The following is a 16,334-nucleotide window of genomic DNA, read 5'->3' as shown; positions in this document are numbered from 1 at the left end:
TAACTTTACATAAATTCAAGTTCTTGGACTTTAACCCTGCTGTTTGTGTTCTCACTAATGTGGATTTTTCCTTGTGGGTTTGGCAGCATGTGACTATGAGTTTACATTGTGCAGGGGTTGTGGTATAGGTTGTGGGATGGTTCCTCCTGTTGTTTTTGAGTTTGCTTCAGCCAGAAACCTCAAGTGCCATCACTGCCTAGGTCCAAGTTTTATGTCAATTTATCAGCCCAGTGGATAATATAAATTTGAATCCCAAACTTGCATTAAGGTACTACCTGTGGTTTTAAATTCTCAGAGAAGATATCACCCCCCCCCCCCAATCGCCATTACCCAGAACCCACTTGAGACAGATAAGATATCTGCTGCCTGTGGCTGCTCATAATCTTTATTCAAGAACTTACAAGTCAGTTACAAGGAGCATAGCTAACTGACAGCTCCAACTGTGAGTTAGGCATTCTGGAAATGCCTTGGTTTTTATGATCTTCTTGGGTAGTCCCAACCAGAGACAGTATCTGGAGTCCTAGGGCCTGGTCATTTTTACCCAAGACAGGGATCCTCTAATCGGCAGTATTTGTTCTTGAAACCCTTGCTGGGTTGTCTTTGAACTTTGTCAGACCTGTCTTCATGCTCAGTTCCTCTTCCCACAACCTGCTTTCTTACCTCTTTTTTTCCCCAGGTATTGGACCTGCCTTGTGGCCTGAGACTTGCTTGCAAAATCCTGTTTCCTCCTCTTTTATTTTCCACAGGCATTATTACTGAGTAATACACTTCCAACTTTGTTTCAGTGTCTGCTTCCCAGAGGATCCAACTAATGCATCATCTTTTGGTGATTCTAAGTATTTTTTCTATGTATTTCCTGAAGATGAACTTCTTGTGGCAGGGCACAGTTTTCACCTCTGTGGGCCTAACGTTTACATACCCTTCTCTTCACTCCACACTGGGTTGGCACATCCGTGACTCATGTGTTTACAATTTGGGTGTACAGTTTTGCCCTCATTTAGGGTATATTAGGGTTTCCTTTTATGTCATTCTATCTTAACTCTGTACTTAAAATTATGTTTATTAGGTCCCATTTGGAAGTTGTAGACATTTATATCCAGTGCTCAAGTCATACAATCTGTAGTCTTTGCATTTATTATGCAAAACTTGATGAAATTTTTAATAAAACAAAAATTATTTAAGTATACTTGTGAGGTCTGAAAATTAAGTTTGCAAAGTTGCCACTGTGTGCATACATTGGTAGCACTGTACAAGCAACTCCATAAGGTTTCACAACATTGGTATATCAGTTTCTCACAGCTGTGTTCATGGTGACATGTGGTTCATGTCTTGCTAAGTGGCATTCATTATTGTTGCATGTTTTTGTGTGCCATCTTGAGAATGTTGGAGCTCAAATTAGAGCAACAAACATTAAATTCTTGTTAAACCTGGGAAGGGTGGAAATAAAATCAGGGACATGTTAGTCTAAACTTATGGGGATGATACCATAAAAATAGCAGTGTACAAATGGATTAAATGTTTTTCTGAGGGGAAAGAAAACATCACTGATAAGGAGAGGTCAGGGTGGCCAGTAAGAAGCAGAACTGACAAAACAAAAATTCACTGAAATGTGTATCAAAATCATTGGCTGTGAGAATCACAGCAGACCAAGTAAACATTTATAGAGAAACAGGAAAAATTTAAAGAAAATCTTGGCATAGAAAGGTGTGTGCAAAATATTCCCAAGGAGCTCACAATAAACTGAAGAAAAGGAGAGTTTAAGTTTGCTGAGACCTTTTGGAGAGGCCAGATGATGTTTTGGGCCAGGTTATCACTGATGATGAAACATGGGTGTACCAATATGACTCTGAAACAAAGTGTCAAAGTACACAATGGAAATCAGCCAATTCTTCATGACCAAAAATTTCCGCCAGTCCAAATCAAGTGTCAAAATGTTGCTAAAGTTTTTTTGATAGCAGAGGGATTCTTAGTTATGACTATGTGCTAACTGGATAAACAGTTAACCAAGTCTACTATTTGGAAGTGCTGAAAAGGGTGTTTGAAAAGTTAGATAAAAATAACCTGAACTTTTCACCAACAATTCATGGCTCTTGTATCACAACAATGCACCAGCTCACACAGTACTCTCTGTGAGGGAGTTTTTAGCCAGTAAACAAATAACCATATTGGGACACACCCCCTATTGACCTTCTAGCCCTCAGCGACTTTTTAATCTGAAGATAAAGGAAACACTGAAAGGAAGACATTTTGATGACATTCAGGACATCAAGGGTAATATTACAGCAGCTCTGATGGCCATTCCAGAAAAAGAGTTCCAAAACTGCTTTGAAGGGTGGAGTGGGCACTGGTGTCTGTCCATAGCTTCCCAAGGTGAGCACTTGGAAGGAGACCATAGTGATATTCACCAATGATGTATGTAACACTTTTTCTAGAATGAGTTCATGAACTTAATTGTCAGAACTTATATTTCATGTCTAAACTGTTTCTATTTTATTTTTTGAGATAGAGTTTTTATTTTATTTTTTGAGATAGAATCTCACTTTGTTGCCCCTGGTAGCGTGCTATGGCATCATAGCTCACAGCAAGCTCGAATTCCTGGGCTTAGGCAATTCTCTCGCCTCAGAACTCCCAAGTAGCTGAGACTATAGGCACCTGCCATAACACCTGGCTATTTTTTTTTTTTTTTAGAGACAGAGTTTTACTTTATTGCCCTCAGTAGAGTGCTATGGCATCACATCTCACAGCAACCTCCAACTCCTGGGCTTAGGCAATTTTCTTGCCTCAGCCTCCCAAGTAGCTGTGATTACAGGTGCCCGCCACAACCCCTGGCTAGGCTATTTTTTTGTTGTTGCAGTTTGGCCAGGGCCGAGTTAGAACCCACCACCCTCGGTATATGGGGCCGGTGCTCTACCCACTGAACCACAAGCGCTGCCAACACCTGGCTATTTTTAGAGACAGGGTCTGGCTCTTGCTCAGGCTGGTCTCGAACCGGTAAACTCAGGTAATCTACCTGCCTCAGCCTCCCAAGAGTGCTAGGATTTATAGGTGTGAGCCACTGCACCCGGCCTTAAACTATGTTTTTAATTATTTTTAAATGATCAATATAAATTGTACAATGCTTTGGGTTAAAAGAAACTTGACGATTATGCCAAAATCAGGAACTTCACTTTCTAGCTGTCAAGAATAAAGGCCTCTTTATGATTTCTTAGCCTACTGTCACATTTTAAGCAGACTGCTGAGGGGCAGCAAAGCAGGGTTCCCAGTCAGCCTGTGGATGACAGTGACCCCTCATTCCATAGTTCTTATCTGGTCTCCCTAATAACTGACTGGGAACCTCCTCTGACCTTCTGAGGCAGAACATCAACTTCCTACCCTCACCTTCTCCTCCCCATGGTGAATGGGACCAAAGCCAGAGACCAAGGCATCCTCTATTTAGGGAACCATGGTCAGGGGTTCTGGCCATGACATTCAACAGTCTGGTGTGCAGAGCGTGTGGGTGAGAGAGAGTGTGAAGGCACAAGAGAGGACAAGAGGGGGTGGGGGGAAGAGAGATTCCTTGAGCTGGCAAATGCCAGAGGATGCCCTGCTTGGCTTCCAAGCTGGACACGTGTCTCCTGGGGAAGGTATATAAGACGTATGGAGGAGAGGTCAGGGACAGAAAGTAGTGTGGCATCATCCTCCTATGGGAGACCTACACCCAGCCCTTCTTCATGTCTCATTCTTGTGGCAAAATTAAGGTCACTTGTACATTTTCATTTTCTTAAAAAGATTATCATCAAAATGAAAAAGACTGAAAGCATGAGCTAAAATTAAAATGTTAACATTATCTTAACTCTGGCTGGTGGGAATACGGGTGTTAGCATGGCTCAACCAGTATTAGATGGACTTTGCTCTGGGACCCAGAACACAACCACAGGCAGGGCCCATCATTTCCTTACCTCTTGCCCAGCCAAGAAAAGATGCAAGGAGAAAATATCCAACATCCGTTTTTCTTTGATATGCCACAATTCTTCTCCCAGACCTTCCTATCTTCACATGAAGGTCATTTAGTTTTATATGATCTCAAATCACATAAAACTAAATGACATAAACCATGTTTATATTCTGCTGCAAATATCTTTGATTTTGGATTCTCTTTCCAAATATCAGTTTATTACCACAAAATCAAACTTCTCTGGAATCTTCTGTTCCTACTTCTCAAGGATGGTCAGCTCTCTGGTCCAAGTTGGAAAGGAAGGAGTGAGGGAGCTGATCAGATAGGCCCACGGAGGATGTGTTCAGAAGCATCAGCCACAAAGATGCAAGGTCTAATAATGGGAGCCACCAAACTGCTCGGTGCTGGTTAGGTTTTATTTTAACAGGATGTTTTCTGTTCATTTGTTTTTCAAAATATCAGTTATATTAATATTAGAAGTGTAAACAGGTACAAAATATACAGTACATAGAAACAATTTTCTTAACTAGTCTATTGCCTAATAGAAGTATGCATGAGGGAGCTGAAAGAACAATGGCCACGGCCTCCCCCTCCGCAGGGGAGACAAGGTGCCCATTTTGGGCTAAAGGACCAGTGGCTATTTCAACAAAACAGGAATGGATATCTGTGTGGTCAGGACAGCCTGTGGTAGAATCAAGAAATCCGGGCCGACCTTTAAGACATCAGACACAAGGATGAACAGTCCGTCATATAGCCTCTGAAGCTGTGCTTTCTAGGATGCCCAAGGGTGGCTGAGCCCTGGTGCTCAGAAGCAGCTGCTACAAGCAGAAGTTCCTTTGAGGCCTGATGATTTGACTTTGATTGTTGTGGGACAGATCTTTTAAAAGAGCAGAAATGGAAACCTTCCCCAACAGATGTTCCAGGAGAATGAGCTGTGTCTCACCTAGGCTCTTCCCAACTCTTGGCACACCACTGTGTAGCCGAGGTGAGAAGCTGAGATGTGTCCTCTTGCAGCGGTTATTACATTTCTCAGAAGAAATCCCTGTCCTGCTGCTTCCCAAAGTCACAGTAATGCTGAGATGATAGATGGAAGAATTCTGAAAATGAGAAAGCACTACACAGAGGAGACAGGAAACAGAGGCCTCTGCTGGGAGTCGGCAGCAGCCCCTGGTGAGGGCAGGAAGGCTGGGCTGGTCTCTGAGCTCTGCAGGGAACTAGGTGTTGGGGGGTTCAACTCCCTGAGCCTCAGGTTCTTCACCCCTCCAAAGCTAACTCCATGCTCTGACAGCCCTCCCTCACCAGGCCCAGGAGTCACCCCCCCCTACCCCCGAAGTAGGGAAAGGATGGGGCCAGCTCTTTGAGAGGGGGCCTTTTCTGATGGAGGTGAGTTGAGAAATGTAACCGCTGCTCTTGAACTATCTTCCCAGTTGCTCTGAAGTAGATGGGCTCCAGGGCACCTCGGCCCTCACTGCCCAGGGGTTTAGCGTTCCAGCCTGGGATTAGCCTGCCTGAACCTTGCAGGGCCTCGACCTTTTGGGACTGTGTGGTCGGCAAGACCCCATCCCCAGGAGTCAGTGGGGCGGGGGTCGCCTCAGTTGGCCAACCTTCCAATACACTCAGATCAGACTCGGTGAGACACAGCAACGCAAACGCACGCCCTGAAAACCAAAAGTGTGCTACAAAATTTAAACTGGCACTACTACTATTTTCCAGCTTTTTCCTCAAGAATTAAAAAAAAATAATAAAAACAACTTGTTTGCAATTAAATTACTTAAAATTCTATGCTGCTCGGATTTCACAATCAGAGAATTCTACTTTGTTTAGAGGTGGAAGCTGCATTGTTTGGTAGTTTCTCTTTTCCCAGTATCAGCTCAGCAATGTGGAAAGTCGGCTCCTCAGTCTCCATTTTCGCCTCTGAGCTTGAAAGGCCACCTAGCTGTCCATGGACCAACGGGGCTTTTTACAGGTGAGGCCAGCAGGGGCTGTGAATTTGGGGACACTCACAGGTCCCCGCCCTCGGCAGGTCCCAGGGCATTGAGACCACAAGTCCAGTCGGTCACTAGGTCTGTGGAGGCCAAGGGTCCTTTGGGGGCAGGGCTCTTGAAGGGGTCCGGAGGTCCGGTGGGCAGCGGCGGGCAGCGGCTGGCCACGAGCCGGCACCTTGGCCCCCGCTGTGTGGTTGCGCTGGTGCTTGCGGAGGTGGTCCTTGCGGATGAAGCTCTTGCCGCACACGGTGCAGGTGAAGGGCCGCACGCCTGTGTGTGTTCGATAGTGGTCGATGAGCTTGGAGCGTTCGGTGAAGCGCTTCTCGCACTCGGTGCAGGGGAAGGGCCTCTCACCCGTGTGGAGCATACGGTGGCGGATGAGGTGCGCCGGGCGCGTGAAGCAGCGGCCACACTCTCCGCACCGCAGGGCGCTACCGTCCCGCGCGCTGCCTGCTGTCCCCGCCGTCGCTGCCCCTGTCCCAGAGCCCGCTGCTGCTGCCCCATCGGGCAGCCCGCAGCTGCGCTGATGCGCGCTCAAGCTGACCTGCAGCTGGAAGCTCTTCCCGCAGGTGGCGCAGGTGAAGGGTCGGCCCCCTGGGGGCGCCGCTGGGTGCTTCTTCAGCCCCGGCTTGTGGCCAAAGCCTTTGGTCCGGCCAGGGTATTTACAGGGATCGTTAAAGGGCCTGGTGGCCTGGCTGGGGTCCAGGACAGCCTCACCATTGTCTGGGGAAGAGTAAGGAAGCCCCTCAGGCCCAGTCCTTGGGTTCAGGCCGACTGGCGGTTTACAACGAAAATTCCAGCCCCACCGGACCCCACCAAAGAGCCATTCCCCAGGAGGGGTCTCCTCCTGGGCCACAGCAGGACTGAGCTCACCCATGTCTCTCTCAGGCCGGGCAGGCTCCCGCAGCCCCAGCACAGGGTCCTGGCTGGGGAAAGAACTGCCCTGGCTCTCCCAGGCACCTTCCTGGCCAGGACTAGGGAAAAACCTTGCAGCTTGGCCTGGTGCAAACAAGGTCCCGTGAGCCTCTAGGTCAGTAGAATGCACGGGTGTGGCCACCACCTCCTCTTCCTGGACTTCTGTTTTTATCACAATTTTTACATCTGCTGAGAAAGAAAGACAGAGATCATGCTGCCGGTCATCTGCCCAGAGAGCTACAAGTTTGATACTACCATGTGGCCTCTGGGCAGCTGCTTAGCCCAACACTCCTGGGCCCTAGTGGCCCAGCTTCAGGATGGCTGCTCAGCACAGCACCCCCACTGGGGAAACCTGATCTTCTGGCAACCTTCATTACAGTAAAAGCAACCATGAAATCTGCTCCTCCAGTTCCATTTTTACTTTGGCTGTTAAGACTCATCACGAATGTATCCTAGGAAAGGACCATTGGTGACTTGCTCAAGGTGCAAAGCAGGGGCTTGTGTTCAGTGGGATCTGGGACTGCCACAGCTGTTTTTTGTTTTTTGTTTTTTTTAATTTCAGGCTAATTTGACAGACAAAGAATTAGGTTACAATGTTTGCATTTGCTAGGTATCATCCCTGTGGTGGTTAAGTCCTGTCCCCAGGAGGTGTGCCATATAGCCCCACACTGTGCCCATTAAGTGAGAGCACACCAATCCCCCTTGTCCTCCCCTCTTCTTGGCTTACTTATATCAGGGATCTTACCACAATTTCTGGAGTGCTAAAATATGATATAAATTACTTAAAGTAACAGGTAACTGGCCTTCAAAACTAAGTAAACAGAAAAATAACAAATTCTGAATGCTAGCCTTCAGACACCTGTCTCTAGTGGTACCAATGTCTAAGACATGGTTCTGGTTCATTCTGTTTTCCTCCATGCTGCCCGAGTCCCAGAGGAGGAATACTCTCCAAGACATCAGCTTATCAGAAGACATGGGTTAACTCTCTATGGAAAAGGAGTCATCTGAAACAAGGAAGCCTCAAGGAAGGCTGTGGAAGCCTAAGATTTGGGAAGGAGATAGAGAACAGAATGGATGGAGAACCGAAAGCCATCCTAATGTCTGTTGGCTGGAAGGTCAGGGCAGTTCAATAAAAATGGCCACCTGGGCTGAGGCATCTCCCAGCCAAGCACTGGCCTTTCTCCTCCTCCTCTCTGAACCCCCATACCTTCTGTGGAGGCTGCGGTGTTGAGCTTCAGGGTCCCGTCTGAGCATGCTGAAGAAGGGTGGTGGGGAGGGAGATCCGCCTGCCAGGAGGTGGGCGGGATGGTTGTTGAGAAGCTGGAATGGACACCTACAAGGAAGGGAGAGCAGACTGAGGGTTAGGGGGAGCAAGTGGGGATGAGAAGCAGAAGAAAACTGTGGGAGAGGAGGGCAGGCAAAGCCGAGATCCCTACTGGGGACTTCTTTAAGTGACAATAAGGACTCAGCCTCACTGAACCCAGTGTTCTTCACCCCTTCTCTGAAGCACTGGGAAGCTCAGACCTCACCAACTCGTCTCAGGCAGCCTCTTTTGAATAGGAGGCCGCCAATAACTTCAATGCCCACCACTGGGGTTACAAAGAATAGCTGTATGGTTGAAGAAGGGGGCCACTGGTACTAAGAAAAGCCTGGAAACAGCATCACTGGCCTCAGAGGGGCCATGAGGTGTCCACTGGTTTAACCCCTGTCTCAAAGTGGGACAACTTCTACAGTGACCACAGATACTATGTGCTCCTGGAGCCCTCCCTGTTTCTGACCATGGGAAAACTTGTTCCTTGTGTCTGCTCCCCTGCCTTAGCCACTTACCAGAGGTTGTGTCCGTAGAGATGTCTCCTGCTCCAGAGTCCAGCTGGCTGAGGCCCCAGGGTTCTTCCCCAATATCTGGCTGCCCAGCTGCCCATGCCTCCACACCCAGAGCCTGTTGCTCCTGGAGCTGGAGCTCATTCTCCTGCTTGATCTGCATTAAGAGGTCAGGGGCAGGGACCGGGGCCCCCGAGCCTAGGAAAGGGAGAGTGTGTGAGCACACAGCATCCTGGCCCATCTCTTGGCCCTGGGTTGAACACACACCCAGCCAAGGATAGGACACAGGGGCCTTACGAGGGTCCAACAGCAAAGGAGCCTGGCAGGAAGGGAAGACAAGAGCAAACAGGCCTCTGGGGCCTCTGGGTGAAGCATGAGGTCACATGGCACTAGGAACTTGGGTAGGGTAGGAAAGGGTGAGGTGGGGAGGGCATAAGTAAGCTCATTCTCAGGGCTATGCCACTGGTCCACAGGGGAGATTGAGCTGCTCAGTTGAATTGCAGAAATGCCAGAAAAAATATAACTCCAAGTCCCCCAAAAAACTTATCCTTCTGCATGTATTTAAATGAGCTCAAAAGGAAGATTCTAGATATGAGAATTGAAGAGAAAACCCAAGTCTAATTAAGAGTTATAGTGAAAGGCAAGTGGCTCATAGAATTGTTGGAAGAGAATACAGGCCTTAGGGGCTGGACTTGTGTGTCCATGTGAGGCTGAGAGCGGGTCCAAGCTGCTTGCACAAAGCCAGGAGGCATAGGGCTCTGTCCCACCAGTGACTAGGAAAACTCCATCCACCATGGGAGCTACCAGGAAGTTGCCTACTTGTCTAGGGCTATGCTTGAGGAAGTGACCCATAAAAAACCAGAATTGCTAACATTCATACCCTTGTATCAATTTGAAATGTAAAAAAAAAAAATCAGAATCGCAAATCCATATAGAATTCAAACTATCCACGTAGAGCAGAGACTCTAAGCTGAGAAATTCACAAAAAAATCAATTGACAGCCATGGCAACTCAAAAGTCTCCAGCATAACTTTACGTCCTTCATGTTCACATGGATGGAGCTGGAGAATGTTCTTCTGAGCAAAGTATCACAAGAATGGAGGAAAAAGTATCCAATGTACACACCCCTATTATGAAATTAATTTATACCTTTTATATGAAAGCTATAACCAAATAGCCTAAGAATATGGGGAGGGGGGAAGGAGAAGGGAAGGGGAATGGGTGGAGGGAGGGGGATTGGAGGGATCACTTCTGAGGTTTATCTTACAGGGGTACAAGTGAATCTTTCTAAGAGTAGAATGTGAATGTTTTAAAACAATAACGGAGAAAATGACATGAAAGCTGTGTTGACCAGTTTGATGGAAGTATTTCGGATTGCATGTGAAAACCCCACACTGTACCCCAGAAGTGCATTAATGTACATAGTTACCATTCAATAAAAAAAAAAAAGTTTCCAGCATAGGCAAAAGCAATCTGCCCTAGAGGCATGCCCACAGTGCAGTCCACAAGGGGCTCCCTTATAAATGAAAACCAGAAGAAAAACTAAAGCTTACAAACCAGAAGAGAAGCCAAACAGCCATGAGAGTCATGGCAGATTTCACTCTTAAGAACTACAGAAAAAAAGGATAGGCTGAATGATACAGTAACAGAAGTATGTCTAAAGTCATCAAAGAAATAAAGGAAGGAACAGGTGAGAACATAAAATTATGTCTCTTAAGGTGAGAACATAAAATTATTTTTTACAAGTCACATTTGAAAAATAACTTTAGACATTCTAAAATAACAAAAGTACTTCTGAAAATGAAAAACCCAATGGATTAATAATAGACTGAACATCACTGAAGAGAAGATCAGTAACTTAGAAGATGGATTTGGGGAAATAATCCAGATATAGCACTGAAAGATAAGGAAATGAAAAGTATTAAAAAATTAAGGGACATGGAAGATAGAATGAGAATTTCTAAGACATGCTGATAGAAATCCCAAGAGAGAATAGAGAAATGGGTAAATGGTGATAGGTAAAGAAATAATAGCTTAGAATTCTCTAAAATTAGAGGCGTTATGGGCTCATGCTTTAGGAACATACCAATTCCCAATTAGGAAATAAAAACAAAAAATTAAACAAACAAACCCAGACAACATCATGTGAGATGGAACAGCAGAAAAATTTTAAAAGATACCAAAGAGAAAAGAATGACATTTTCAGACTCAAAGTAATCAGCATTCTTCAGCAACCGGGATACCAGAAACTAAAGGAATATCTTCAAAATGCTAAGAACAAATATCTATATCTCTTTTTATGAGACTAGTGTAATTCTGATTATACAAATAACAGGGAGCTTATCTGAAAAAGTTCATAAAAAAATCTCATTCATGAACAAATATGCAAAGATTCTAAATGAAAGAATTGCAAATCAAACCCAGCAATGTATTTGTGAAAAGGAAAAAGAGATAATATATCATGAACAAGCTGGATTGATCCTGAGAACTCAAGGATAACATTAGAATACATAGTATTATAACTCATAAAGTTAAATAGACAGTATTATAACTTGCAAAAACAACATAATCATCTTAACAGACAGAAAAATAGCTTTCTATTTCTGGCACACGGGTGGCTAGATGTACAGAGAAATTCCTCCTGGTGTGGAGCATCTAAAAATGCTGAGTGAAGTATAGAAATAAAAAATATTTTAAGCAAGGATGACCTGCAAATAAAGCAAGGAAATCAAAGAGAAGCTAGAGACTGTAAGAAAGCCTAAATCTGTGGTGGTAAGTTGGAGGTGGGTTCCTGATCTCCTGATGCCTGGTTTAGGTGGACTGTGCATGTTTAGGGTAGACTGTAACAAGCCTGGGGTCAAGCAACCTTCTGTCCCCTCCACACACACATAAATCTTGGGACCCCAAAGGGCAAAATTTTCAGTGGACTAAACCTACTATAAAAAAGCCCAAACCCGCTCCACAGAAGGAGACTGCCTGTTCTGCCCAAGGTGGGAGGAGAAGAATCTTCTTTGGGAGTTGACACCCACAAGCCGGGACTGAAGGGTGTCCGGTACTAGGCCTCACAGCATCATCAAGGCTCGAAAACCTCTGGGCTAAGCCTGGAGTGGCCCTGAGTCTGTGCTGACATGAGATGACCAACAGAGGCAAACACACACACACACACACACACACACAAATTCTCAGGAGGAAAGCATTTTAAACCTTTCAAGTATGCATTACCACCTCAATATGAAAACCAGCTATCTCAAAAAAACTCAGTAGAAATCATCAACTGGGGAATGGACCAGCAGATTTTGGATATAGGAAATATCAAGTAGAGAATGTAATGTTTAATATATTTAGAGAAAGAAAAGTAGGGAGGTAAAGTGTGAGAAACAAGAGACAATCAAAACTGACCAAATTTTGAAAAAGAATCAAATATAACTTTAGAATATTAAGATAAAATAATTTAAATTTAAAAATTCAATCTATAGGTTAAATAACAGAATGGAAACAATTGCATAAGATGTGGTGGACTAACTAGTAGATCAGAAGAAATTATTCCAATCTGAGCAGCATAGAGACTGAGCTGAAAATATAAAGAGGAGCTCAAAGTCAAAAGGGCTAATATGAGAAAGTTCCAGAATAAAAGACAAATTTTCTCCAATTGGTGACACATATAGATGATTGAAACAGGATAAGGAGAAAGAAATCCACACCTAGACACATTATAGCAAAACTGCAAATCACCAAAGAAAATCAAAAGCTGGCTGAGGATACACATATCCTCCTGTACACTAAATCATCTCTAGATCCCTTATGACACTTAATACAATGTAAATTCTATGTAGACAGTTATTCAACTATGTTGTTCAGAGAATAATTTTTTTAAAAAGTCCCTCCATGTTTAGTACAGATACTTTCTTTATTTTTCCCCAATATTTTTAACCCATAGTTAGTTGAATCTATGAATATGGAACCCATGGATACAGACGGCTGACTGTATAAGGATGGAAATAAAGATATCTGCAGACATATACTAACATACACACACACACACACACACACACACACACACGAGTGAGAGCTCATTACCATCAGACCCACAAAAAATAACCTCTAAAGTGGTAGTCCCCAGTATTTTTGGCACCAGGGACTGGTTTCAGGGAAGACAATTTTTCCATGGATGGGGTGGGGGATGGGTGGAGCAAGGGAGGAAGAGTATTACACTCTCATAAAGAGCACGCAACCTAGACCTCTCACACGTGCAGTTTACAGTGGGGTTTGTGCTCCTATGAGCATCTAATGCCACTGCTGATCTTATAGGAGGAGGAGCACAGAGATGTGAGCCATGGGGAGCAGCTGCAAACACAGACGAAGCTTTGCTTGTCCATCGCTCACATTCTGCTGTGTGGCCTGGCTCCTAACCAGCCATGGACCAGTACTGGACCATGGACCAGAAGTTGGGGACCACAGTTTTAAAGGAAGAAAAAAACTTCTGAAGTCTCCTCTAAAAGAACAGAAATAGAATGTATAACTTTAAAACGAATTAAAAATAACAATAGTTTGAGAAGGAAAAAAAAAAAAAACCCTAAATGAACGATTGCCAAAGGAGGGAGTGGGGGAAAAAATACAGAAAAGACAGGACTAAGAATTAAATAGCATAATTTAAAATGGTAGAAAAGAGTCCAAATAAACTGATAACTACCACGATCAGCATAAATTATCTAGACCAGTGCTATCTAATAAGATAAACAGTGTGAACCACATATCTAATCTTAAGTGTTCTAGTAGCTAAATTAAAAAAATAAGAACAGGTGAGGGAGTGAGCACAGAGGCTCATTCCTGTAATCCCAGCACTCTGGGAGGCTGAGGCAGGAGGATCACTTGAGCTCAGGAGTTTGAGACCAGCTTTAGCAACACAGTAAGACCTCATCTCTACTGAAAACAGAACAAATTAGCTTGGGCTGGGCATAGTGGTTCATGCCTTTAACCTTAGCACTCTAGGAGGCCAAAGCCTCAGATTGCTTGAGTTTAGGACTTTGAGTCCAGTCTGAGAAAGAGCAAGACTAAGACTCAGTCTCCACTGAAAAATGGAAAAAATAAGCTAGGTGTTATGGCAGGTGCCTGCAGTCCCAGCTACTTGATAAGCTGAGGCACAAGGATCACTTGAGCCCAAGAGCTTGAGGATGCTGTGAGCTATGATGATGCCACAGCACTCAAGTGCAAGGTGACTGAGTGAGACTCTGTCTAAAAAAAAAAAATTAGCTGGGTATTGTGGTAGGTGCCTGTAGTCCTAGCTGCTTGGGAGGCTGAGGCAGGAGGATTGCTTGAATACAAGAGTTTGAGGTTGCTGTGAGCTGATGTCATAGCACTCTAGCCTAGGCAACAGAATAAGACTATGTCTCGGGGGCTGGGCTCATGCCTATAATCTTAGTATTCTGGGAGGCTGAGGCAGGTGGATTGCCTGAGCTCAGGAGACTAGCCTGAGCAAGAGTGAGACCTTACTCGCTGGCGTTGTGGCAGGTGCCTGTAGTTCCAACTACCTGGGAGGCTGAGGCAAGGGAATCACTTGAGCCCAAAAGTTTGAGGTTGCTGTGAGCAATGATGGCACAGCACTCTTCTGGGGGCAACCAAGTGAGACTCTGTCTTAAAAATAAAATGAAAACAGAAACAAAACAGAAGAACAGGTGAAATAAATTTTAATGGTATGTTTTATTTATCTCAATTTATCCAAAATGTTATTTCAAAATACACTCGATATAAAGATGATTTATATTACTTTTTATTGAAGCATCTTTCACACATTCATCTTTTTTTGTGTATAGTGCTTGAAATGTGGTATGTATTTTATCCTTACAGCACATTTAAAGTGCTCAGTGGCTACTGAGCAAATGTGGCCAGTGGCTACCGTTTAGGAAATTTAAAAGGTAAAGATTTTCAGACAAAAACAAAAAACCCAGCCATATGCTATTTACAAAGGACACACATAAAACAGAAGGATGCAGAAAGCAATTTAAAAGAATTTAAGATATACTAAATACGAATTAACAACCTTAAAAATGATGTAGCTATACCATAGCAGATAAAATAAGCTTTAAAATTTACAATATTGGCTTGATGCCAGCCACATACACTGGAGCTGGTGGGTTTGAATCCAGCCCAGGGCCTGACACACAACGAGAACCAAGAAATAGGCAGGCACTGTGGCTAGCACCTGTAGTCCCAGCTACTTGGGTGGCTGAGGCAAGAGAATCACTTAAGCCCAAGAGTTTGAAGTTGCTGTGAGCTGTGATGCCACAGCACTCTACCCAGGGCGACATAGTGAGACTCTGTCTCAAAAAAAAGAAAAAAGTTCACAATATAGAAATAAAAAAGGATTATTCTACACTAATAAATTGACCAGGAAGATGAAGTAATTCTAAATTTTAAAACTCATAGTTAGATTCAAAATAATAAAGCAAAACTGACAAAATTCCAGGGAGAAATGGATAAATTCACTTTCACAGTGGGAGATTTTGACATCTCTGACTCTCTGTAATTTATAAATCTAGCCAACCAAAGGCTATAGAAAATTTGAACACTAGTAACAATCCTGACCAAATGTACATAAGCAGAATCCAAATATAAGGAGGATATGTGCTTCTCAAGCTGAACAGAACATCAAGGAAAAACGAACACTTTCTAGGTCATAAAACAAACGTCAGCAAATTTTAAAAGATCAGTATTTTATATGCTGCATTTTCTAGCTGTAACACAAGTAAGTTAGAAATCAATAGCTCCACATACATACTAAAATTTTAAACCTAGATATTTTTTCTAAATAATCCAAGGGTTTAAAAGGCAAAATCACAATGAAAATCAGAAGATATTTGGAACCCAATGTTAATGAAAATATGATCTACCCATATGCCTGGGCTACAGCAACAGTGGTACTTAGAGGAAATTTTGTGGCCTTGTATGTTTATATTAACAAATAAAAAACAGGTCAAAAATTAACAGGGTAAGCAGCCAATGAAAGATAATTTGTTGTCTTACCCCAATGTTAGACAACAAATAACATCAACAACAAAACCTTTTAAAAAGTACAAGGAAAGGCCGGCGGCTGTGGCTCAAAAAAGTAGGGTGCTGACCACATATGTGGGAGGTGGTGGGTTCAAGCCCAGCCCCGCCCCCCCCCCAAAGTAGAAGGAAATAACAAATGAGTGTAAATTAATAAAAGAAAAAACAAAGAATTCAACAAGCCAAAAGTTGGTTCTTTGAAGAGAGTACTAAGCTAATTCATCTCTAGCAAAATTAAAAGAACAGGAGACAGTTCACTAAGCAATGTGAAGAATGAAAAAGGAAAACACAATGGTAGATGCAGCAGAAATGAAAAAGATGAAGAAGAGATTATGAAATGTTATTCTAAGTGGTTTGAAAATTCTAAGGAAACTGACAAATTCCTAGAAAAATTTCAACTTGCCAAGACTGACTAAGAAGGAATAGAAAACCTGAATAGTTCTATAACTAAAAAAAAATCAGTCGTCAAAAACCTCTCCCACAAAGAAAACTTGAGTCCCAGGGGGCCCCACTAATGTTTTCTATGAAACAGTCAAGGAATAGCTAATTCCAACATTACACAAACTCTCTGAGCAAATAAAAACAGAGGAAACAGATCATAGCTCACATCTTTTTTTTTTTTTTTTTTTTTTTTT

General features: G+C 43.6%; 1 protein-coding gene across 1 annotated transcript in view; it reads right to left on the bottom strand.

The window, feature by feature from the left end:
* Positions 1 to 5,861: 5,861 nt before the first annotated feature.
* ZNF746 (zinc finger protein 746) overlaps positions 5,862 to 16,334 on the bottom strand; it is a 19,711-nt gene continuing 9,238 nt past the window's right edge. The window contains 4 exon segments of the mRNA XM_023514462.1: positions 5,862 to 6,063; positions 6,065 to 7,020; positions 8,042 to 8,167; positions 8,662 to 8,853. Coding sequence (XP_023370230.1) covers positions 5,935 to 6,063; positions 6,065 to 7,020; positions 8,042 to 8,167; positions 8,662 to 8,853 — 1,403 coding nt within the window. The 3' untranslated portion in view covers positions 5,862 to 5,934.

Source organism: Otolemur garnettii, unplaced genomic scaffold (assembly GCF_000181295.1).
Source record: "Otolemur garnettii isolate 467f Iridium unplaced genomic scaffold, OtoGar3 scaffold00053, whole genome shotgun sequence".
NCBI classification, from domain to species: domain Eukaryota; kingdom Metazoa; phylum Chordata; class Mammalia; order Primates; family Galagidae; genus Otolemur; species Otolemur garnettii.
This window is presented reverse-complemented; position numbering and strand designations above follow the sequence as displayed.